The sequence below is a fragment of the Notolabrus celidotus genome, chromosome 19 (genome assembly GCF_009762535.1).
Source record: "Notolabrus celidotus isolate fNotCel1 chromosome 19, fNotCel1.pri, whole genome shotgun sequence".
NCBI lineage: Eukaryota > Metazoa > Chordata > Actinopteri > Labriformes > Labridae > Notolabrus > Notolabrus celidotus.
In genome coordinates, this window is record NC_048290.1 from 11,646,181 (window position 1) to 11,669,998 (window position 23,818).

Here is a 23,818-nt window from a genome sequence, read left to right on the forward strand (position 1 = left end):
GTAAAGTGAACAAGAGCATATATAGCAATTATTAAAAAGGTATCAGCAATTAAAATTAAAGAAGTAAAAATAAGCATATCTTACGACTTATATACACAACTAATAATGTGCACAGACATTTAGCATAGGTATAAAAACAATTTACAGAACTGAGAAGATGAGTAGAAAAAACATAGTGCATATGTAAGAAGAGAAGGATTAGTAATTATAGCACGTTAATAAATAGATGGGGTAGATATTGCACATGAGTCTGTTTTGGTGAGGTTATGGTTGTTGATTATAGAGTCTGACCCCTGCAGGAAGAAAAGACCTGCGGTATCTCTCTGTGAGACACAGCGGGTGAAGAAGTCTGTCATAATAATATTAATGATAATAAGAGCAATAACAATAATTGTGATAATATAATAATAAGAAAAATAAACAAACAAATAATTAATAAATAAACAATTAATAAATTACTTGTATTATATACTTATACTATATATATAACTTTATCTGTGTAACACCTTTTTTAAAACAAAGTTTACAAAGTGCTTTCCATAAACAAAAAATCCACAACAGTGAAGGCAAATAAGAATAATGAAATGAGTACAATGGTTGCATATGTAACCTGACAACTGATTGGATGATACTTAGCAGAACAGCTTGTGGTGAGCAACCACCGTGGACTGGTTTGGCCCTGTCAAAGAGCAGTGCGAGGTTTCAGTGGATTTTAAAAGACCTTCCTGCTGTTCAATATGTAACAGGAGACTGCTCACGGTTGCATAATGATCCTGGGATGGCCGTGCAGAGGGTTCTAGGCGATGTGCTTTAAAACTCATGACTCAGATATTTTGATCCTTTGTAACATGTGTATTTGCCTGTTGTGTGATTTATTGATCTGTGTCAACAAATGCCTCCTCTTAATGTGCAGACAGAAGACCCGGCTATGGAACGTCCCTACACGTTTAAAGACTTCCTCCTGCGGCCCCGAAGGTCAGTCTCCAACTGGTATGACAAACAGAATATGAAAACACAAACACTCACACTTGATATTAGTAATTCAATTTCTGAGATTGAATAGACTCATTCACAGCAGCTTATCCTTTGGAACATGATGTAGACTAATGTTGTGTCACCACAGATCAGTAAGTTCATGTGACGGTCAGTTGAACACTGAACCTGAAAAACCATCTGTTGCTAATAGCCAGTTTGGAAACCCCCCCTCGCATGTCTAAGTATTACAAGGGGGCCCTGACAGTGAAGCCACCTGGTTTCATGTGCTGCTTTTTAAAGTGTGTCCTTTTTTTTTTGCTGATGTCATCCTTCTAGTCACAAGTCCCGGGTGAAGGGTTACCTGCGTCTCAAGATGGCCTATCTGCCCAAACAAGGAGGACCCGAGGAGGAGGCCGGAGACATGAGGGAAGAGGCTGAGGTAAGGTCTTGGCAGTGAAGATGGTGAGGTGCTGACTTAGCAGTAGCTCAGGCGTCTTTTTCACCATCTTAATCGTAACAACCTGAAGCCAAACCAGATCTTTTTTATAGCTTCCTTCCACACAAAGAAAACAAAGCTGTAAGCGCAGAAATAAAGTCAGTTTTCATATTGTAGTGATCGCAATTGAAGTGAAGGAGAGAGGAGGACTCTTTCTTTTCTTCTTTTTCTAAGAATCTGGTGAAAGTCTGTTCCAGGTCAGCGTATGGAAAAACCATTTAGAATCCTCCTGTTTGGAGAAATAACAACATCTCCTCTCTTTGTTGAGCTGTGGGTTTGTTGTCAAGCACAAGAAAGATGTTATAAATTTCAAATGGTGAAAGGCTTCCCTGATAGCGTGACATTTAGCAGTAGGAAAACTTCAATACTGCTCCTTCACTGCATGTTTTCAGTGTGAAAAATCCTGTACTCTGACAGTCGAGTTATCTGTTTCTACCTCTGGACACCGACCTTTGGAAGGAAATTTATAACAGCAGCTTTGTTGTTTTTAGCGTTATGGTTACTTCTCTGCCAAACTCTCCAAGAAAAACAGTCAAATTTGTCATTCCTATAAGTGATATTGATGCATATTAGCTCAGTCCTGGAGGTAACCCAACCTGCCAGTAGCTTGTCAGACAAAAATAAACTTCAGTAAATGTTAACAAAAACATTTCAAACCACTCTGAAAAAGAACCTGCCACATCCTTGATGTGTTGCCATGCTTGAATCCCCCTGTGTTTGCTAATCTTCATGTGTGTCTGACAAGCTGTCAGCTCACAGGATCTTTGGCCAAAGCTTCCACTCAGTTACTCTTGCTACCTTTTGTTGAACGTCTGAACTGTGTCTCTCTCAGGGATGGGATGAGTCTGCAGACTCGGGCTCACAAAGACCACAACAGTTGCTTCCCCCGTTACCCCCAGGCTGGGAGGAGAAGGTGGACAACCTGGGACGCACCTACTACGTCAACCACAACAACCGCTCGACGCAGTGGAAACGGCCCTCCAACATGTACGCCCTACCTCACCCGTCTTTGTAGTACTCTTGAAAAATATACATTCTGTTACAAGAGGGGCAGCCATGGCTTAGTGGTAGAGTCGGACGTTTCGCGATTGAAAGGTTGGTGGCTTTAATCCCAGAACCAGCAGTCACATGCCGAAGTGTCCTTGGACTACACACCTAACCCCAAGTTGCTTCCAGTAGTGGAGCCAGTGGAGTGTGAATGCATGATGGGCACTTTACATAGCATCCCCTGCCTTCAGTGTATGAATGTGGTGTGATGGGTCATGTAGTGTAAAAGCACTTTGAGTCATCAGAGGACCAGAGGAAGCGCTTCACAAGTAAAGTCCATTTACATTTCACTGGGTCTGAATCTGCAGATATGAACTTTGGTACACAAAACTAAAAATCCACTTTGGTGAGGAGGTTATTGTTTCCATTCCTATTAAAAAGATGTTTGCAGAATCATTTTGGTCTTGGTAAATCTGGGCTGATATGAATAGATATGACAGGAGTAGACTTTTTTAATAGTAATAGTTCCACTTGTTAAAACGTAAATGTTAAATGGACTGTGCTTTCTCTAGTCTTCTGCCCACACAAAGCGCTTTAACATTACATTTACACAACATTCATAAACTGATGGCAGAGGCTGCTATGTAAAGACCGCATTAACATTAACTAATCCCATTCACACACTGCTAGCACAGTCTCCCGGGTCAGTTTGGGGCTAAGTGTCTTCCCCTAGGACACTTCGACATGTTGACAGCAGGACCAGGGATCAAACCCCTGACCTTACGATTGAAACGACTGACTCTACCGCTTAGTCCACAGCTGCCTTATTGTCCTACTCAACATTGATGCATTGTAATTTTCTGTATCTCATGATGTTGTATGATAAAACTTCTTCCTTAGGGATGTGATCTCAGAGACTGAGAGTGACAACCAACAGCGGCAGATCCATCAGGAAGCACACCGCGTCTTCCGCTCGAGGCGCCACATCAGTGAGGACCTCGAGAATGAGCACCTTGAGCCAAGAGACCTGGACAATGTGAGAGAGAGAATATTACACACGCACACGCAGCATCATGCAGATACTGAGCCAGTGGTAATGCTTTATTACTATTATGTGTTTGTGTCTCCTTTCTGCCCCTGCAGTCCTGGGAGCTCATCACAGAAGAGGATCCTAACGACAGCATGGCCCAGTCTCTGCCCGGCACCTCCTCCATGTTAACGCCACAACATCCGCCGCCACCCGCCCCCCAGGATTTCTCTGAAGATTTAAATTTGAGGCTGTCGCTCACCCCTGAAACCAACGGGGAAGTGGCAGGCCCCAGCTCTGCTCTGGTGAGACTTCAACAATGAAATATTGAAGTAAACTGAACCACAAATGGCAGCTTAGTTTTTTTTGCTTTTATTCAACAGACCCAGCTGTCAAACAGACTCCGGTCCTCGAGTATGACGGATGGTGTCAGCGATCAGGCCCAGGCTCCTCCTCTAATGGTACATATTTCTTACCTCCCACATTTTCCTCCATCCTGTTCTCTTTCCTCTTTGACTTCCTCCCTTTGCTCGTTACATCACTACTAGCATGGTGCACATCCTTTTCTCTGTGCCTTGATTTTCTTAAGCAGACAGGCCCTGATGTCTCATTTACATCCTCTCTCTTGGCATGTATCAGTGCTGTAAGTGTACCACTTATCAAATCCCTTTCTTTTTCCTCCTTGGATTTAAAATTTCCACCTGCAGAAGCAGCTTCCTCTTCACCTTGCCTCCCTGCTCTCTCTTCAATTTCACACTTTGTTCCTTCCTTCCTGACTCTGTAGGATTACCACACCTCCTCCTCCCTCCCTCACTACTACTCTCTGCGCTTTGTGATTCACTCGCAGCTTTGTCTGATGCATTGTAAGAATGTAGGCCTCGAGGCTGTGTGCCAGCAGAGTGACCCTTCCAGTAGAAACCTTTGGCAAGTAAGATTGAGAGCCGCACCGCATCAGATCAAACGTTCCCCAGTGATCCCTGAGTCAGAGCATCGGTGGAGATTCAGCTCAAGACTCTGTCACAAGATCTGAGTCAGATGTTTGTCACATAGCTGAGTCACAGCAGAGAGCCTGGCAATGTCGCCCCGAGGAAAAGTACAGGTGCTGAAGTCAGCCTTTCCCTTGAATGACTCGTCTGTAAGAGCTGGACAACAGTAAGCTCATTAAGAAGCCGTCTGAGGAAACATTGTGTTTGACCAGGTTCTTCCTGTTACTGTGTTAGTGTAAGGACCTGGGAAAGGTTAAGTACAGTCACACTCTTACCAATGCTATTAAATGTGTATGTGGGTGGTGTAGTGATGAACAGACCACTATGTGAGATTGTTCCCTTGATATAGGAAGCCGCCACATTTACAACAAGTACATTAATCTCAAAGACAAAAACCGATGAAACGTAGGTTCAAGATAAGACTTTGACTTTATTGATTCTCCATAGGGAAAAATTAACTTATAACAACAGCTTAAAGTAAAAGAAATGGGTAATCAAGTGAGTGATAATACAAAAAAAGATTTACAGTATAGGGTAAGGATAGGGATAAATGTTATTGTCCCCTGAGGGAATTTTGTATTTTACCTTGGTACCCCTAAAGGCTGCAATCACAGTTCATACACCCATCTGTTCCTGAGCGCTGTTTTGAAGGCAATTGACGGCGGCAGCCATATTGGAAATGCTGAACTCGACCAGGCAAAGTGTGACAAAAAGGGGCGGAGTTTGAGCCTCCTAGCCAACAGCTATGTGTTCCCGACCGGGAGTCAAGTCAGTCATGTCCTTATTTGGGCAAAAACTCGTAATCTTAATATCTTCTGAACCGTTCCGTTACAAGAAAATTAACCCTCCGTACAGTGTGTGCTGATAGAGAGATTAGCTACGTAGGGCCAAGACGTTTTTTGAACCAGGCTGTAAACATGTTCATTAATGCTGCAAAGAGTAACAATTCCACATGGGCTTCATAGTTTGACACAGGAGGTTGCCGCTTGATTTGAATATAGAAAAGTTGCATAAGGTTAGGAAAACACACCCTGTGTCGGCCATATTGATATGATAATGTCAACGCAAGTTTATATATAAAGCACATTTCAGCAAAAAGGGCGATTCAAAGTGCTTCACACAAGTAATCAAAACATCAAGAAAAGAGGACATTTCAAAGCAATTGGAACAGATCATTAAAAATCAAAGAGAAGATGAAATAAAAACTGCAAAACAGAAGCTTAAATATTATTAGATGTAATAAAATATAATGAAAAATAAGGCAGAGGAAACATTTCAAATTAAGCAAGTAACATGTAATGATGGCAAAATATGGATTAGCTGACACAGATATAAAGAGCATTAACAATTAGACATTTGCATAGTTGTATATGAAAATGTGACGAAACATATGTTCCCAAGTATTAATCTATACTATGATTATATACAAAAAATATAAGAAAAACTAAATTATTATAATAAAAATGAAAATATAGAATATCTTTAAATATGTGTATGAATGAATAATGACCTTAGAAAGAAATGTGCAAAGTTCATCACTCAATACTCCTCTACCCTGTCAAAGTCACCCACTACAAACTCGATGCGTATTATTTATACGATTTTTGGTCAAAATAGTAAAGAATACATTCATTAGTTTCAATTTGTTTTCATATATCTGATTATCTTCTAACAGTTGGGAATTGTAGTTTTAAAAAAAAAAAGCTAATCACACACATGGAACATTTGTTTTTCATTGTTTTGGGTGACAATAGAGAGCTATGGCAGGAAAGTCCACCCTGCTGTATGTTGAGTTATGCTGACACACACAATCTTATTGGTGTTCAGTTAATTACTGGTTTTGGCTTTGGTTTGGGATTTGTAATGAAAGTATGGAACATCACCACATCTACCTTTTAATAGAAGCTTGTGGGCGGACAAAAACTGTCACAATGGTTACATGCCTGATTTAGACGCAACAAGATAATACGGTTTGATTGTGGTTAAGAGGTTGCTTGCTGAAACAGGGTTGATTGTGTATTGTGATGCAACTTTTAATAACAAAGCAGGTTGTTTACTGTCCTCGAGGTTATGCTGGATAGAATCAGCAGAATGACTTATAGTGTATGTCTTTGGAAAGAGCTGTCGTCTGACTTTTATTTTTGTTTCCTCTGAACATTTTCTAACAGTGTCTGATACTCAAACTGTAAACATTCTTTGAACTTCAGCACAGTATCTCTCTTTTGTTTTCAGTAGGCAGGATTGTTTTCTCACTGTGCTGTTGCTGCAGCAACGACATCACTTTCTACTTGGGATTAAAGATGCTGCTGCTTTGAGGATTAGATTTACAGTTCAGGGGAAAGAATCAGTGTCTTCCCTCCAAGACGAGATATGCAATCCTGATAACGTCTGTGTTTCTTGATTATTTTCTTGTTTATTCTGCTCGCTGTCAGCATGCCCTGAAAGTTTCCTGAACCTAATTTTGTGTAATCAAATCAACCAATCAAAAGTGCACAATCCAAATGATTTGTGCTCCTTTCTGCTACAACCTTGTCTCCCTCAGTGGATGCCCTCTTTATATTCCCACTGCACTTTCCCACCACGGCCTGTAATCACAAGAATCTCCTCCCCCTCCCTGCTCTGTCACTCCTCACCTCCTTTGAGAATAAATTCCCACCTTTGTCCAATCAGTGTTTCCTCACTCGACCTGCACCACTGCCCACACACCCTCCTTGCCCTGTCAATTCCAATGAAACAAAATAACACTGTGAACTAAAGACCATCTCCCCCTGTTGTCTACCACCAGCAGGGTTCCCAGACCAGAAGAACAAGAGCTCAAACAGTCTCAGGTGGTGAGGAGTCCATGGTAATATCTCAGTTTATATACAGTTTAAGCCCCTCAAACACACACTACTTCATTCCCAAAGAGCACAAAGGATGAGCTGTATGCGTCCCCTGACTAGTTTTGTGAATCACTTTGATTAATATCTACACATGGGTTGTGTGCCACATGAGGACTTCAGTCATCTTTACCTTTTATCCTTTTGAGAGCTCTTTAATACAAGCAGGAGCCAGGAGGCATTCAAACATCTACAGTGGGATATCACGCATTTCCTGAATCAAATGGCCATACTCTGACATACTGAAATGCTTATCTGGACTTGTGGCTATTCTGAAGTGTTTGTTTTCCATGTGTGTTTACATCTTGTCTTTCAATTTAGAAATATCCTTCAATACTTTTCAATTCCATTTGTTAGCAACATGTCAAAAAGCTACATTGTAAAATGTGTCTAATAGGAATATCCGATCAAGTTCAGATCAAGATCAGGCCTCTGATCCTGGCCCCAGTCAAGTTGCAGAAGCCTCAAAAGTAGAGGTTCTTAACTAGGGTTGTGGGTATTTAATCGACTAAACTATAAATGTCTCCACCCTTGCTAGTTGGTACCTGAATTACTAATAGGTTCAACAAATTGGTAATATTTTAATTCTTCTGTGCAGCCACTAGCCGGGGCTAATGACTGCTGCTGTAGTGCTCTACTACCCGGATGTAAACAACCTCACATGACAGATTGCATCTTTTAATGCAGCACAGTTTTGCAGTGTCTGATCAGGAAAATGGAGACAAAGATGACATAGGCTGTGTCTAGTTAAACTGGTTCATAATCACTCGACTGGAGCAATGTGTAACCAGCACAGGTATGTGGATGATAACATGCAAGGAGGACCAAAAGCTAGTGGTGCTAGCTCTGGTAACTGTTGCCACATTCTGTTAGCCAGTGGGCCAATTGTTTACATGCAGTCTTTGTGATCCTGTGAAACGAATAGTGCTCGTTTTTACAGGTTTTTTTTCTTACCTTAGAGGTCTAGTATGGAAGCATATATGTACCAAAATTAAAATGAAAAAGCAAATTTGAAAATTAAATAGCATTAACAGAAATATTTTTTAATTCTTGCACCTTCCGTACTTGATGCATAGGTAGAAACAGTCTGCAAGGTGAAGTCTGACATCACTTTTCATTTTCTAGTTGGTTTAAATTTTGTTACAGATTTAGCGGGGCAGATTTGAAAACGAAAAAGCAATGTCCTTTCCGTTTTCATTTCAATTTTGTTACAAAATGTGCAAGCCTGAAAATGAAAGTTAAAATGGGTAAAGGAAGGATTGCTTTTTCATTTTATTTTTGAGTAAAAAAAATGCGTATTCATTCTGAAAATTAAAAAAGCATTTCTGTTAATGAAATTTAATTTAAAAATTTGCTTTTTCATTTTAATTTTGGTACATATATGCTTCTATACTCTAGTCAGCGTGTAAGAGTTTAGATTTCTGTTTTAGCAACCAGGAAGTTTGTCCCTTTGGAACATCTAGAACCGCTTCTCACAGACACTTTAGAAAACACTTTATCCAGACAATAGACATTGTTATTATCGTCTTATTTTTCACATTAAAACAATATAGCTGCTGCCTCAAATTGACAGGCTTTCTGAATATTTAGTACACCACTCATTGTTTATGTTGACCAACATCAGACCTCGGCTAATGTATTGATTTTGTGCAAACTCAGAGTCATTTTAAAGGGCTAATTTGATTTTTCACCTTCACACTTTCCAATTTTCAGTGAAGTAAAGGCGTGACAACAATTAGCTTTATTTTAAATGACAACAAGTCATTGAACAGATCTAGTGTCCAGCTTCCAACAGTGTTATTTCTGCTCATGCAAATCCAAGATATCCCCCAAAAGGTTAACGATTGTTTGGTCAACTATTTCAGTAGTCTTTATTCTTCAAATGGTTAATGGTTCACAAGGTCAAGTAGCAATAATTGACAACTTCTCTCCATGTGGTGTTTATTTAGTGTCTACTTTAAGTCTCTGTGTTGTGTTTGTGAAAGTTAACCCTGGATAATACACTGTCACCTACTTTCCCAGCAGAGTCAGAATCTTGTTCTGTCACATTGTACCTAAAATGTTTCACTCACTGTTGTGCGGAGGAAATAGGAAAACATTTTAAGCTGTTATGTTTTCCTTCTTAGATGTCTTTTGTTGTAGCTCTAAACTGAACTTTAATCATCAGTTCCTTCCACGCTAGAGGACAGTAATTTAAGCACCAGTTGTTTGTTTTTTCCTGAGTAATCATTTAGATAAACATGAAAAGATTCCCTCCACATGTCTCCTCTCATACCAGCCTGTACTGATAAGCTGTCTTTGCTTTGCTCTCTCTCCACAATTGGCCAGTCTCCCTCGGGGACCCCTCACTCCTTGACCACCCCCGGCCTGCCTCCTGGATGGGAAGAGAGGAAGGACGGCAAGGGAAGAACTTATTACGTCAACCATAACACCCGCACCACTACCTGGACTAGGCCAATTGTGCAGGTACAGCAGGTCCGAAGGCTGGCTGGACTCTATGCATGGGACTGGACCCCTTACTTGGCCTCTGTCATGGCCTGTGTATCGGACCTCTTCTCCTCTATTCCCTCTGTGTTTCTCCTTCTGTGTAGCCCTTAAAGAATGACGGAAAGAGAAGCGACCTCAAAGTCTCTCCTTCTGCCTTTCTCTGTCTGGTCTTCCAGTCTGTTCCAGCTTTGTGTGTCTTCCTCCTCTTGTCTAGAATTCAGTTTGATACTCTGGATGGAGTGTGACTCTGCATTGGTCACGTCTTTCTAAACCCTGGCATGGAATAGCAACCACCAATATTTCCCTCCCTTTTTCCTGTATCAACCCTGTTTTTCCACTTGTCTTCCCCTGTCTTTCTGTCTGAGGCAGTTCCACGTAGTCTGAGCTCAGGGAGAGACTTCAACATGGGGATGTGTGTATGTTTAATGCTCCAGTCTCTCTTCCTTTGATGTCAACACTTTTATTTCTGCTTTTATCAGAACACTGTGCTCCTCTTTTGTCCTTCATCACATGGTCTTCTCATTTTCTGATCCTCATCTGTTTTTGTTATTACTTAGAAGAGGAGGACACTGCCAAATGTTTTATGTAACAGTATCACACTGTTTCTTCAGTCTGTGGTACATAGTTGTGGCCCATTCTGAATGTGTGTTCCTTCTGCTGTGAGTAGGGCCCTATGCTATTGTTTTTTTACTTCTTCCAGAACTAACATAGATATTGTAATTTCCTTCAAGAAACATTCAACTTTCAAGTAAGAGTGTTTCATCATTCTATGGATGAATTTCAACATTTCAGGAATGAGACAATATTCAACATTTGATGAATGTTGGCAGTGATGTCTCCAGGCATGCATCCTGTGTATCTGTCTCATTAAAATCTAAAAGGATGCAGAAAACACATTATACATGCATCCCAGGAACACAAGAACACATACTGAACAACTAATGTTGAAATCAAAGTAATCACCAAAAGAGACCTTGCTGTTTGAGCAGCACTGTTTCAGAATCAGAATCAGAATCAGCTTTATTGTCGTTGTACAAGTACAATGAAATTTCGTCTGACTTCTCTCCGTTTAAATACAAAATACAATAAAATAAAAATAAAATAAAACAGAAGACATACAAATATATATATAAATAAAAATGTACAAATATAAATATAAAATTGCCAGAACAGTGCAAACAGTGCAATACTTGCAGTATATGAAAGTTGTGAAGCAGAGGGAAACTGTGCAATAGTGCAACCCTTAGCATTTAATTAGCACGGACAAGATCCTGCATGTCTTACATTCTGCTAACTTAGCCACAATGACAGCAAACTGCAAATCAACACAGGCTTTATTATTCATTATTTTATTATCATAATAATGAATCAGTCTTAATTTATGTGGCACCAAATCACAACAAACGTTATCTCAAGACGCTTTACAAACAAAGCAGGTCTAGAGATTATTCTATGTTGTATTAACAAAGACCCAACATCAAGAAAGGATGAGATCCAGTCCCCTCTTACAGACAGGACTCAGTCTTATATCATCTTAATCCACCATGAGCAGACCCCTTTCAGCATTTAGCAAGTTACAGCGGCAAGGAAAAAAACGTCTTTTTTCACAGGCAGAAACCTCGAGCAGAACCAGACTCATGTTAGACAGCCATCTGCCTCAGAGAGAGAGAGAGATGGTAGTGGTGAGACGGATAGTAGTAGTTGTAACAATTAAGGATATGAACTTTGTAGTGGTCAAAAAAGTTGTGTTTCCAGTTCTCATAGAAACACACGCTGTAGTAAAAAAAAAAAAGAAAACAAACTTTGGTAGCTGTGGTAAAAAAACAACAATACTTTGCAGTTGTGGCAAATGTAACCTGTTACCAGTGAGATCTGTTTTTACCCAGAGTTAGTAGTAAAAGGAAAACATTTTAAAAATGCCACAGAAGAAAAAAAGAAAATATTGTTTTGTTGACTCACCTTTATTTTATTTGATGATTTATTTGGTGCTGTTGATGTTGCTACAGAAGCACTATTTTAATTTTAATTTTAAATGTCATGCAAATGTGAAAGCTTTTTCCTTATAATTATTTCATATATGGAATGTAGTTATTTTAATGTTAAACATAATTGAATATATCCATTAATTTGAACCTTTTCATACTCTACCAACATCAAAAACAATGTCAACAACCTATTTCTCAAGAAACAAAAGGTTTATTGAGGAACCATTTAGTTTCCCAGGAGCCCATTAAAATCTCCACCTGAGTGTCTGTGGGACGCAATACATTAACAATCTATATACAGGGATTTAATCTGAGACAACAGGGCTTTATTTTTACACAAAGAAAACACCATAAGGTCATAGCTGATTTGACAACAGCTACATTTACCCCTGTTTTTGTCAGTTTGACCACCTGACAGTTTAGTGCACAGCTGACTTTTCTGATATCTGATTGGCTGTTATGTTTATTTCAGCCACTAAAACCAGCCACTGTAGGCATGTGTCATCTCAACAACTCACATCCCGATGCAACTTTTCCCTGCGGATCCTAATTGTTTTGTCTTGCGGCTTATGTTTGGTCTGAACCCGGCTTTAGCTTCCTTAGAGAGCCTTCTCTACTAGACTATGTCTGTGGAAGCAGAGGACAGAAGCAGCGTACCTATTTATGGCATCAACACTTAGTTTATTTCAGTTCATTTGGCTATGGCTCTGTGTAAAAGGTTAAAAACATCAGGGAAAACTCACTTAAAATTGCATACACAGTTTTGAAAGCTCTACAATATTTGATTCCCCCTGTTTATGCTGTGTTTTCAGCATCATGAAAATCATAGGGCCCTACAGCAGCCACTTCGGTTAACACTAACTTTCTTATTTCACACTCTTTTTGTTGATGATTCCAAACCTAGGTCCCTAATTTCTCGTCTTATGCCTAATCCTAATCATTGGTGTTTCAAAGGACATAGATTGATTGTCCTCTGGGGCTTATATGACCTCTGCTCTTGATGTTAAAGGAGCTCATTGCCATGGATTAAAGGTCTCTCTCACAGCAGATGAACACGATGAACTTCAGTTGCCTTTTTGTGACCCCACTTAACATGAAAAGTTCTCTTCTCCCTGACAGCTGACTGAAGACGGACCCAGCACCTCAGCAGCAGCAGCAGCAGCAGCAGCAGCAGCAGCAGCAGTACCATCAACATCAGGAGGAGCCTCGGCCCTGACACCCGCATCCACCCCTTCCACCTCCTCCAACAACCACCTCCATGAGCCCCAAGTCCGACGACCTCGTAGCCTCAGCTCCCCCACTGTCACCCTTTCCACTCCCTTGGAGGTGAGAATTAGATACCCTCACCATCCTGCTTCTCCATTCCAAAACATCCTCTTCTGCTTTTTTTAATCCCTCCTCTTTATCCTCTCTCCTTTTTGTCATGCCACCCTTCAGTGAATCACCTCCTTCCCCTTCAAAAATGATCCAATCTAATCCTCAACCATCCACACCTGCCACGTCTCCTCTTTAAGATCACACCATTCTAACGTTACATCTCATTCTTCCAGGTTACACCCATCGCCATACTGCTTTTCTCTTTTCATCCTCACCACATTTATGAAAATGTTGTGCTCACCATTTGCCAATCTTTTCCACTCATTTCCCATACCGAAGATGATTCTCTTTCTTCACACTGCTCTTTTTTTTCCAATTCATGCAGTTGCTTTCATGCAGCTTTGTTATTCAGGACTTGTGCTTTTTTGTGTACAGCCGACACTCTTGTCACAGTCAGCATATCACAGTGCGGCACAGACTGCTTGAAAGGAGAGGCTGCGACTGAATGAAGCCGGTGTGGTGAATCAAATATGGAAGATTCAGTTACCGCTGGATGAAAATACTGTCATGATTTACTTTTTTGATTGCTCAAGAAAACACTGGCTGTGAATCAATGATATTGATCTTGGTTATGCAAATTAAATGATGGCAGTGATCCAAGATGAATTTTAACATCACGGCAAAACTTTCTGAAACATCTTCAAGAGTTGTTCTAACTTAAAATGACTTGTGATTAGGGATGTTAATTTTAAGAATTCTCCATGATCGATTTTTGGAAATGTTAACATTCAAAAATCGATTAATCCTTAAAAAGAAAATTAGAGGTTTTCCATCTCAAAAACAATGACAAATGTGTTTTTCCCCCTGAATCAATTCTTCCTTCACGACACAATGTATATAACTGATAGTATTGAACAGCTACGGGTCATATTGAGGCGTACAAAATGTTAAACACGATGAATATCAACGTGTGGAGCAGGCTCATAATCTCTAAGGATGCATAGTCATTCAAAGTGAAGTCTCAGACTACAACATGTGGATTTACTGCAACAAGAGAACTGAACAGAAACATATTTAAGACTCACAGTTTTCTGTCTATTTGTTCTTATTGAGAAAAATAAGCATGTGAATGTGCTCAGGTGTCAGTCTGGAGCATATCCAGACATCAAATCATATAATCCTTGTAAACGTCGTATAAACGTCAAAAACCACATGATGTTTGTTCCACGTGATAGAACATCTAAAACAAAAAAACGTGTCCAAGTAAGTTCTTAACAATCAATTAACCGATACTCGATTAATTGTTAACATCCCTACACATCCCCTTGTGATGTGTTTTTTAATCCACTGAAACACAGGCGGAACACTTGCATAGACTTTGATATACAACAGAGGGAAACACAGTGTTTAACTTTTTGACAAGATCCTGAGAATGTGCACATATTTATTAAGTTCACACCAACTTTCATGAAGAATCCAGCCAGCACACTACCTGTGTCGTAATTCTCTACACGAAGCGACTATGCAATCCTCCTCGTCTTAAGAAATATTCATGAAAGTCACAAAAGTCAGGCATCGGTGAAGCGCTTTTACTTTGAAGCAGCAGCCGAGTATTTGAAGTTTCTGACTGTGCTCACCTAGTGGACAGATAAAATATTACATAATAGTAATTCCTAATCCCTCTGCCATATGTTAGCATTCCTGTCTTCTACTGTGTGTGTGTCTTAATCATTTGTGAGAAGGTTTAATAATAAGTCAGCATAGGTGATTAATGCGTTACTTAAATGACTTCACACTTAGTAACTTCAGATTTGCACATTTTGTTTTGACTTGAGCAGGCAAAGTTTTTAGATGACTATAATTAGATCACTACAATGAACACAAGGTGGAACTTTTTCAGTCAGACTTTTTGATTTATTTCCTAATTTATTGTCTATGAACCATAATCCTGTATGCAGAGAACATTTGAACTCAACATAACCCAGTACAGCTAAAAATACCCCACCCAAACTTGGCTAATTAAGATCAACACAGTGTATCTTAAAAAGCACAACCTCCTGCTGCATTAAAAAGCTGTTGTGATGTACCAAGGGAACAGACCTGAAGGAGGTTTAATTAAGGTGTGTGTGTCTTTGTGTGTGTGTGCACCTTAACAAGGTGTTTCCGAAAGTAAAGCAAAGTGAAACACTCTGCTGAATGTTGTAATTACAACTTCTAGGGGAGGTGGGAGGTCTGTGGATTAATTAACACAGTTTTTTCTCTTGTTCCAAATCAGATCAGTCTGTGATAATTGCTGCAGACAGAATCGTGTGATGCAGGGAGACTCTGAGCCTGAGCAGATTCAGTCTCAAGTTTTATGTTGCATTGGAAGCTTTTACATGCCAAAAAATTGTAGGTTTCCTTTGACGAATGGTTTAAGGATTAGTGGCGTTACACTGGAATATCATTTCCTTTTAGTCTCAACCAGATGCATAAAACAAAATGAGTACTGATCAGTGTTCTGCATTGTTTTACTAATGCACCATCCAGTGAAAATCCACTAAAAGCTTATGATCTAGAAGTAAGTTTCAGTAGCAGTGTCCCTGCTTGTCAAGCGTTGATCTTCTTCAGTTGACATTTTGACTGATGGCCGAACAGAGTGATGGATTTTGCATGCTGAAAGTCGAGCTCACTCATTTGTCTTCATGGGAATCAGATGACTGATCATCCAATAAATGATACTGTGATCGTGTTTCCAAGATCTTTCCTAATCCAATCCAGTTTTCCAACACAGCACCACATCCCAGAGACTCTTGGAAAACTGGTTTCCATCCTTGTTATTGTGTTTCAGAGGATCAGTGATTTATTCCATGCTGTCAGCCATCCATATTTTTAAATTCAACCCTCTCTGTGAAGTCTGATGGAAGAGCCGTATTATTACACTTTAGCTTAACATTTAATTTTTCTATTTTTGTTCCAGGGTGCCAACAACATCCAGGTGCGAAGGGCCGTAAAAGACACATTCTCCAACCCACAGTCTCCCCAACCGTCCCCCTACAGCTCCCCCAAGTCCCAGCACAAGACCCAGCAGAGCTTCCTTCCACCGGGCTGGGAGATGAGGATAGCCCCCAACGGACGGCCTTTCTTCATCGACCACAACAGCAGAGCCACAACCTGGGTGAGCCGACACACTCCGAGACTCTTGAGGCTAATGTGAACTTTAGGCTTTGCTAGGGATAATGTAAAGTGAGCTGCCTGACAAGGTGATTACTACCACGGCACAAAGTGGAGGTATCTTGAAGGGATTCTTATTTGCATAACCACCTGCTCATGAAATATTATCCTGCTTATTACTTGGCTATCAACTAAAGACATGGTCAACTAATAACACAAACTAATGTTTTGGCCACTGTGTCAGCTGTGAGGAAAAATGTGCCGGAACTTCTTTCCACAGATTGATTTGACGTGTGTGATCAGGTTATCTCTGGTGTCATTTTTGCTGTTAAGAATCAGTCAGTCCTCATGGGGTTTTGACCCCTCAGAATCCAACATTTAACACAGCTGGGTATTGCTAAAATAGAAATAATGGTCTTATTTTAAATAGTTACAGTCTCCCTATAAGTAACCAGCAAAGAACTGCTATCTGGTAATAATTAAAGGGAAAATAAGAGACAGTTTTCTATTCCAGGGAATAGCCTGCAGCATCTACATGCACAGCAGGTCAGCACAAGGTCTGCAGACAAGCAAAAATAGCAGCATATGTGAAGATGTATAGAATTACCAATATTTAGTGAATAATGAATGAGTTTTAACCCGAGTTTAAATTTCAAGTAAATTCCTCTCAAAATCAGCAGCTCTATAGAAACGCAGAGCAAACAATTAACAACATTTCTTAACACTTTTTGGCACATTTTCCTATAATAACTAACATTACTACCAAATAAATTCAAGTATTAACTTTACATTGTAGTATATTATTAAGACTTGAAAATACAGTGTCACGAAATAGGGGCTATAAAATAAATGGGTGAGTATATATTTTGTATGCTGAATGAGGATTACTTTGCAGTTTGAGTTATAAAAAATAGACGTTAAAAATCTAGGGCAGTGTCTGGCAGGGATCATCCAGGATGTTCTAGTGACACCTGGTGGTGTGATCTAAAACTGTCATTGAATTATTAAGACATATCTTACTTCATTTTTCCTAACCTGTTTTGGAATAATTCCCTTACATCCTCTTCCTCTCTTTCCTCTCTCTTTCCCCTACCAGGAGGATCCCAGGTTGAAATATCCCGTTCATATGAGGAATAAGAACTCAATGGAGCCCGGGGAGCTCGGTCCTCTTCCTGTAAGTTACACTCACAATAAGACCAAGTGCATTTTTAACCTTTGGCCCACAAAGCGCATTAACAGAAACCTAATACATCCTAATGATTTCTTAGCTGTGTCTATTCATTCACAAGTGATATAACACTGGGATCAGTTCCCTGAGGTAAACTTTGAGTGTTTCTTACTTACTTTACATGTTTTTTTCCTTAAAAATGTGTCAGTATATCAATTTGAACTATTCTTTTACTAAGAGATGACACGTGACTATGAGAGAGTGACAATTTATTTTATGCCTCACTCACTTTGAAAACAATAACAACTCCCAGCTAGTGGGCCAAACGTTACTCTGTTCAGCTGTTGAATAATCAAAGCTTCATGGGTTTGTACATCTCACAGGCTTGTGTGGTGTGTGCATGTGTGTGTGTTCTCTCTCTTTCTCTCTCTCCCTCTTTCTCTTTTCTCTCCGTTCTGGTGGATCTAATGTATGCTACTTCTTCTACACCTGGCCATGTCTGTTTGGCAGAACCTACCAGAGGAGGTTGGTTGGTGCCTCCCTCCCTCTGCCTGCCTTGCCTACCTGTCTGGTCCGGTCCAGTCTGGTCAAATGCCTGCAGACAGCCTTGCGCTTTTATTTTTTGTTCTGATTTATTTTTTTATTTCTTTGTTTTTTCCTCTCTCTGAATTTCTCTCTGTTCTCTTTCTCATGACCGGCATGGATGGACTTGTACCCTCTCCCTTCCTTTTTTCATCAGTATTTTTACACCACTTCCTCTCTCTGTGCGCCCTCCCTGCACCACCACCACCCCTTTTTTTTTGTATAAAATGTGTGGCTCCCAACTTTTGACCTCAGATCCGGCAGACTCCTCCATGTCTGTGTTCTTGTATCAGTGTCTGGAGCACAAATAGAGGAGTTGGGAAAGGTCATTTTTCAGCAAAAGGAAAGAATGGGTGAAGGAAAAGGTTAGAGGGTGGGAAAAAGGAAACAAAAAGAGCTAAATGTGTAAGTTAGAGGAAGGAACTGGCTGTATGCTGCATGTTTGTCTCAGCTTTTCAATCCGGTCTCTCCACTCGTGCAGTAGCAGCAAACGTAAACACGGTGACTGTCAGACTCCCTTTCCCCAAAACCTTTACTCTCAATCTAGTGTTACTTTTTGTCATTGCCTGACTGCTGGTGCCGTACGAGTGTGTGTGATTGGCCTGTGACACCGTACCAAGTGCTCACCGTGTCAGTGGTGGTGTACTGGTTTGAACTGGTGGTGGTGATTAACCTTTTTTCATGTTGTGGTCGTACCCCTGCCTTGCTGATGTCTCAGACGTGACTCAAATAGGAGAGAAAATCCTCTCGGTTCCTTTAAAGGTGTTTGATTGAGTTTGCCTCGCCTGCAGTGCTGGGCTGTCAGAGTTTGAACCGTTACATGGTCAGTCAAATTCAATCAGACATACATTTACAAAAGGAAAATAAAGGGGGCGGATTTAAATTACTATTTGAGCATGTCCTCTTTAAGAAGTTGTCTAAAGATGGCTGTATGCAGTTTTCTCACAACTTTTCTGTCTTTTGCTCTTTTTTTAGCCTGGATGGGAAGAAAGAGTTCATTCAGACGGACGCACCTTCTACATCGACCACAGTAAGAGGACTATTTTTCTCCTTCTTTGCATCTCTCTCTTGCGTCAGATTTTACAAAGTCAGGGACAGCAAGCCACCTCTTCTATAACACCACACTCAGTTGACAGTTCAAGCTGTTAAAGCAAGATGTATTGTGTAACAATCTTTTGTTACACAATACATGCAAGAGGGATACTTTCATCACTGTTGACGTAGGACACAGAGTTGTTTACCTCTTGCAAAGGCAGAGTATAGCCACAGCAGACATCATAAAAAAAAGCACAACAACACTTCTGTCCGTTTCTGGACATAAACAACCATCGCAGCCGCAAGTATTGTTGTCGAGTCTCAGGTCCTCAGTGTATAAGTCCCAGTTGAGTCTGAGTCACCAAGGAAGAACCAAAGTCGAGTCGCAGTTGAGTGCCCATTAGGATGGATGATCATGTGAGTGCGTGGAGATTTCAATTAATCTTTATTTGTATAGCGCCAAATCACAACATACGTTATCTCAAGACGTTTTTACAAACATAGCAGGTCTAGACCGTACTCTGTTAAATTATTAACAAAGACCCAACATCAAGGATAAGAACAAGTCCCTTCTTACACTGGAAAAAAATGTCCCTCCAAAAACAAAAAAATACTTATTTCTAGGTACTTTGACCTTGAAATAAGCAAAAAAAATCTGCCAATAGAACAAGTGAAAATTTGCTTGGTAAAATTTCTTAAAATAAGATGTAATATTTAGAAAACTGTGATCTTAACATTAGTAGCGAACACTTAGTTTAAGCAATATTTTACCAGTATTTTAAAGCTTAGTATCTCAGAATAAGACAGGAATGCTAACAATTAGTATTTTTTCACTCAAAAAAAAGATTTTTGCACTAATGCATTTAATGTCAACTTCTTCATTTGAGATATATTGACCTAATTTGAGTTGCATTATAGGGTCACTTCTCTATGTTTAAGACCATCTTGTACTTGAAATAAGGTTACAAAGTTTAATTTGAGCATTTTGAGATATAATATCTCTCATAGTTAGCTGGATATACTAATAGTCAGTCATGTTGTTTTTTAGGATAAGCCATCTATGCTCAAAAGTAGGTGTTTCATTGTGTGCATGTAGTTTGAGGATGTAGATTTTTATTTGATTAAGAAGAAACAGTGCCTGAAAACTGTAACGCACCCTTAAAAAAACAACTTTTCTTTCTTTCTTTTAAAAATAAACCTTGTTTCTTCTTAATTACAACTCAAAACAAGATATTTTCAAGATTGTTTAACTTAACAAGATATTATAATCAATCAATCTTTATTTGTATAGCGCCAAATCACAACAAACATTATCTCAAGACGCTTTTACAAACATAGGAGGTCTAGACCACTCTATGTCAAATTATGAACAGAGACCCAACTTCAAGACAGGGTAAGACTCAGTCTGACCCCACCTTAATCCATCGTGAGCATTGCACATCGCAGTATTTAGCTAGTTACAGTAGCAAGGAAAAACTTCCTTTTAACAGGCAGAACCCTCAGGCAGAACCAGACTCATGTTAGACAGCCATCATGCCTCGACTGAGTTGGGTCTGGAAAGACAGATAGAGGGGAGTAAGATAGAGAGGTGATAGTGATGAGACGAGTAGTAGAAGCTGTTGCCGCTAGAGTCCAGCACGTCCGTATCAGCTGGAGTCCAGAACGTCCGCAGCAGGAGGACGTCTACGGCAGCTCAGAGGAATCTACGAGACAATGGAGCTCAGGGACTCCAGAAAGGTCTATGGTTAGTAACTTTAATGGGACAGGCAGAGTTAAAGTAACTGATGAAGGGGTTGGGGGGAAGGGGGTGAGCTAGGATCCCAGTGTGTCAGTGCGCCAGTTCCCCCAGCTTATTTAAGATGCATTGTCTTAAAACAAGTTCCTCTATCTTTCTCAAATGTTACTTGTAATGTAAATGAATCTTAAATCAAGTGGGATAAGTAGTAGTAGTAGTAGTAGTAGTAGTAGTAGTAGTAGTAGTAGTAGTAGTAGTAGTAGCAGTAGCTGTTGCCGCTGGAGTCCAGCATGTCTGTAGCAGCTGGTGTTTGGAACGTCCACAGCAGCGTTTTTAAAACATCAGAGAAGTTGCAGCACTGTGTTCATGTGTACTTATGAGATTACATGTTGTTTTATTATTTTGGAAAAGCTCATGATGATATTATAGTATTACTGTAAGCTGTTTGATGCTAGCTGGGTAAGATCCTGGAATATTTGGTTGACTTTCAGTCCATGTTTCTTTATATGGGCAACGTAAATGACCACACGAAAATAAAATATTCACTCATTTATTCATTCTAGTGCAGTGGGATCTCTGCAAGAGTCTCACAAACCTACGAGTACCTGCAGCCCACAAGCTTTTAGTCAGAATTTTAACCAACCAAATACATTGCACCCACTGGTTGAGTCATTGTTAGCTTGCTCATAGTAACATAATAAACAGTCCAAGCTAGCTTTAGCATGTCACTTATTGCTACTTTTCTTGGTGCATCCTGAATAGATGTCTCTTGAAGTTTGAGTTACTCCCTCTCCTCACCTCGATGGGTATTTTACATAACACAGACGTTGCACTGATCTTGCTTACATTTGCTTCTTTGAAAGCAAATGCAATTCATTGCGCCTTTTTAAGCATCCTGGCAGTAAAAGTTGCTGATCAAGACAGCTTGTCATCGGGCATGCAGGTGAACACACGTTCCAGGCCTGTCTCAAAAGAGAACAACTTATCAGGCCTTTTAAAAAAAACAACAAATAAAACTGTCTTTACTGATAAATATTTCCGAGCCCTCCTCGCCATCTTCCAAATCTGAATGCCATCAGCTCTTGAGTCCAAGTCCAAGTGTGAGTCATCAGTGCTGAGTCCAAGTTGAGTCACCAGTTGAGGACTCTAGGCGGACTTGTCCTGGGTTTGAGCACTACAACACGGGCAGGCATAGAAAGCCACAGAAATGTATGGCAATATGTTATTATCATATTGCCATACATTTATTTTCCTGCAGAGGTTATGCTATGCTTTTAAAGTTTTGTATTTGGTTCCTCTTCTTTGCCTTCCCTGTTTGCATGCATGCCCTCTGGCTGAGTCACAGACAGCTGTTATCACGTTAACTGGCGTTTTATCAACCGAATGTTTTAAATTAAGACAAAATGCTCTCGACTTTTCCAAGAGCCACAGTTGATCCCTTCAAATCCCTCATTTTTCTGGACTTAAACTAAAGATATTCAAAGCCTACAACAACCTAAAACAGAGAAACAATTCAAATCTTCTCAGTACAAAATCTGAAACAAGCAAATATATCCTCTTTTTGCGAAATAAAATATTAGATTGTGCTTAAGTCTTTGTTTATCCCCATCCTGCATTAACAGTATGTGATGCTTCTGCTTTTCTCTATCCAGATACAAAGAACACACAGTGGGAGGACCCTCGACTGCAGAGTCCAGCTATCACAGGACCTGTGAGTAGTCCCTCTCTCTGACCTCAATACTTAAGTGAGCCTCTAATCAGCACTGCTGCTACATGGAAACTATAAGTTCCTCTTTTGTCTGTTCGTCACACACTTACATCAGCCTCAGTGTCTTAGAGTGTAGTAGTGTGGAGCAGAGTACAACAAAGATAGATCACTTTGTCACTGTGGTTGTCACTTAACATGGCAGCACCTTCATGTTACTATAGGCACCACTATAGATAGCACTCTGCCACTTTGCTAACTCCTGTCCTCAGGTTACACTCTATGCAGTTTTTGATGTTTTATACAAGAACTAAGACATATTTAGCTATCCAGTGTAAGCGTTTGCATCACAGGCCACATGTTTTAAAAAGACATCGATCACTTTCTGACTATGTTCCTTGTGTTTCTGTCCGTTCAGGCTGTCCCTTACTCCAGAGAGTTCAAACAGAAATACGACTACTTCAGAAAGAAATTGAAGAAACCGGTAAGAACTAAATTTGGACAAAAGCTCACAGCGTGTGCATTGGACCAGAAGGTGGTCCAATTTGCTTCAGATTTGATTAGGCCTGATTACAAGCTTAATCAGCTTTCTCACACTGACTTTGCTCTCCATGTTCGAGTCTGAGGTTTTGGTTATGTGTTAAATATTCACTGCAATCATTACTTTTCTTGCTGAAGTGCTTGCTTTTGTCTTAATTGTAGATTCTTTTTTTATCTTAAGGAGAACATACTGATATAGAGTCTGCAGGTAGACGATGTCAAGGTTTACAGAGTGAGGCTACAGTTAGGATAACTAGCAGCACCAATCTTTGGTCCTCCCTGCAGGTGAACGTGCACATACGTGTGTTTGTTTGCCATTGCTCCGGTCGACTTAATCAGACCCAATGTCCATACAACTTTCTCTGTTTTCAAGAGAAAAAAAAAGCCAAGTCTCACCGTGCCACAATATCCGTTTTGTCAACTGTAATTGTTTATAACCGGATAGTGGTAGTCCTCAACCAGAGCTACAGCTCCGACTAGTGGCTAGTGGCTGTGGTACAGCTCAGCCACAACAAATGACCCACATTTCAGGCCTACAATAATAAAAAAACATATATATATTAATAATCCATTTTACCAACCAGTGATTCTGTTACATAGCGTTTAACTGGGACGTTAACTAAATGGGCACATCCCCAGTTTGGAGATTTGAATTATCATTGAATTACAGAACTGTCCATTGTGCGCAAATTCGCACCTGGCTCTCTCAATGGGGGGACGCACTCATCAATTCTGAACTCAGGAATACCTGCCACCCTCAA

General features: G+C 40.1%; 1 protein-coding gene across 13 annotated transcripts in view; it reads left to right on the forward strand.

Annotated features, from left to right (window-relative positions):
• nedd4l (NEDD4 like E3 ubiquitin protein ligase) overlaps positions 1 to 23,818 on the forward strand; it is a 71,096-nt gene that overhangs the window by 37,429 nt on the left and 9,849 nt on the right. For 4 of the 13 annotated variants that reach the window (XM_034709359.1, XM_034709363.1, XM_034709361.1 and 1 more), the window contains 14 exons: positions 914 to 990; positions 1,312 to 1,414; positions 2,304 to 2,458; positions 3,359 to 3,494; positions 3,602 to 3,790; positions 3,869 to 3,946; positions 7,257 to 7,316; positions 9,679 to 9,816; positions 12,942 to 13,148; positions 16,099 to 16,296; positions 17,389 to 17,466; positions 19,018 to 19,072; positions 22,465 to 22,523; positions 22,936 to 23,001. In XM_034709359.1, coding sequence (XP_034565250.1) covers positions 914 to 990; positions 1,312 to 1,414; positions 2,304 to 2,458; positions 3,359 to 3,494; positions 3,602 to 3,790; positions 3,869 to 3,946; positions 7,257 to 7,316; positions 9,679 to 9,816; positions 12,942 to 13,148; positions 16,099 to 16,296; positions 17,389 to 17,466; positions 19,018 to 19,072; positions 22,465 to 22,523; positions 22,936 to 23,001 — 1,599 coding nt within the window. The remainder of the gene's footprint in view (positions 1 to 913; positions 991 to 1,311; positions 1,415 to 2,303; positions 2,459 to 3,358; positions 3,495 to 3,601; positions 3,791 to 3,868; positions 3,947 to 7,256; positions 7,317 to 9,678; positions 9,817 to 12,941; positions 13,149 to 16,098; positions 16,297 to 17,388; positions 17,467 to 19,017; positions 19,073 to 22,464; positions 22,524 to 22,935; positions 23,002 to 23,818) is intronic. The other 9 variants (XM_034709365.1, XM_034709362.1, XM_034709367.1 and 6 more) reach the window with 4 other exon arrangements.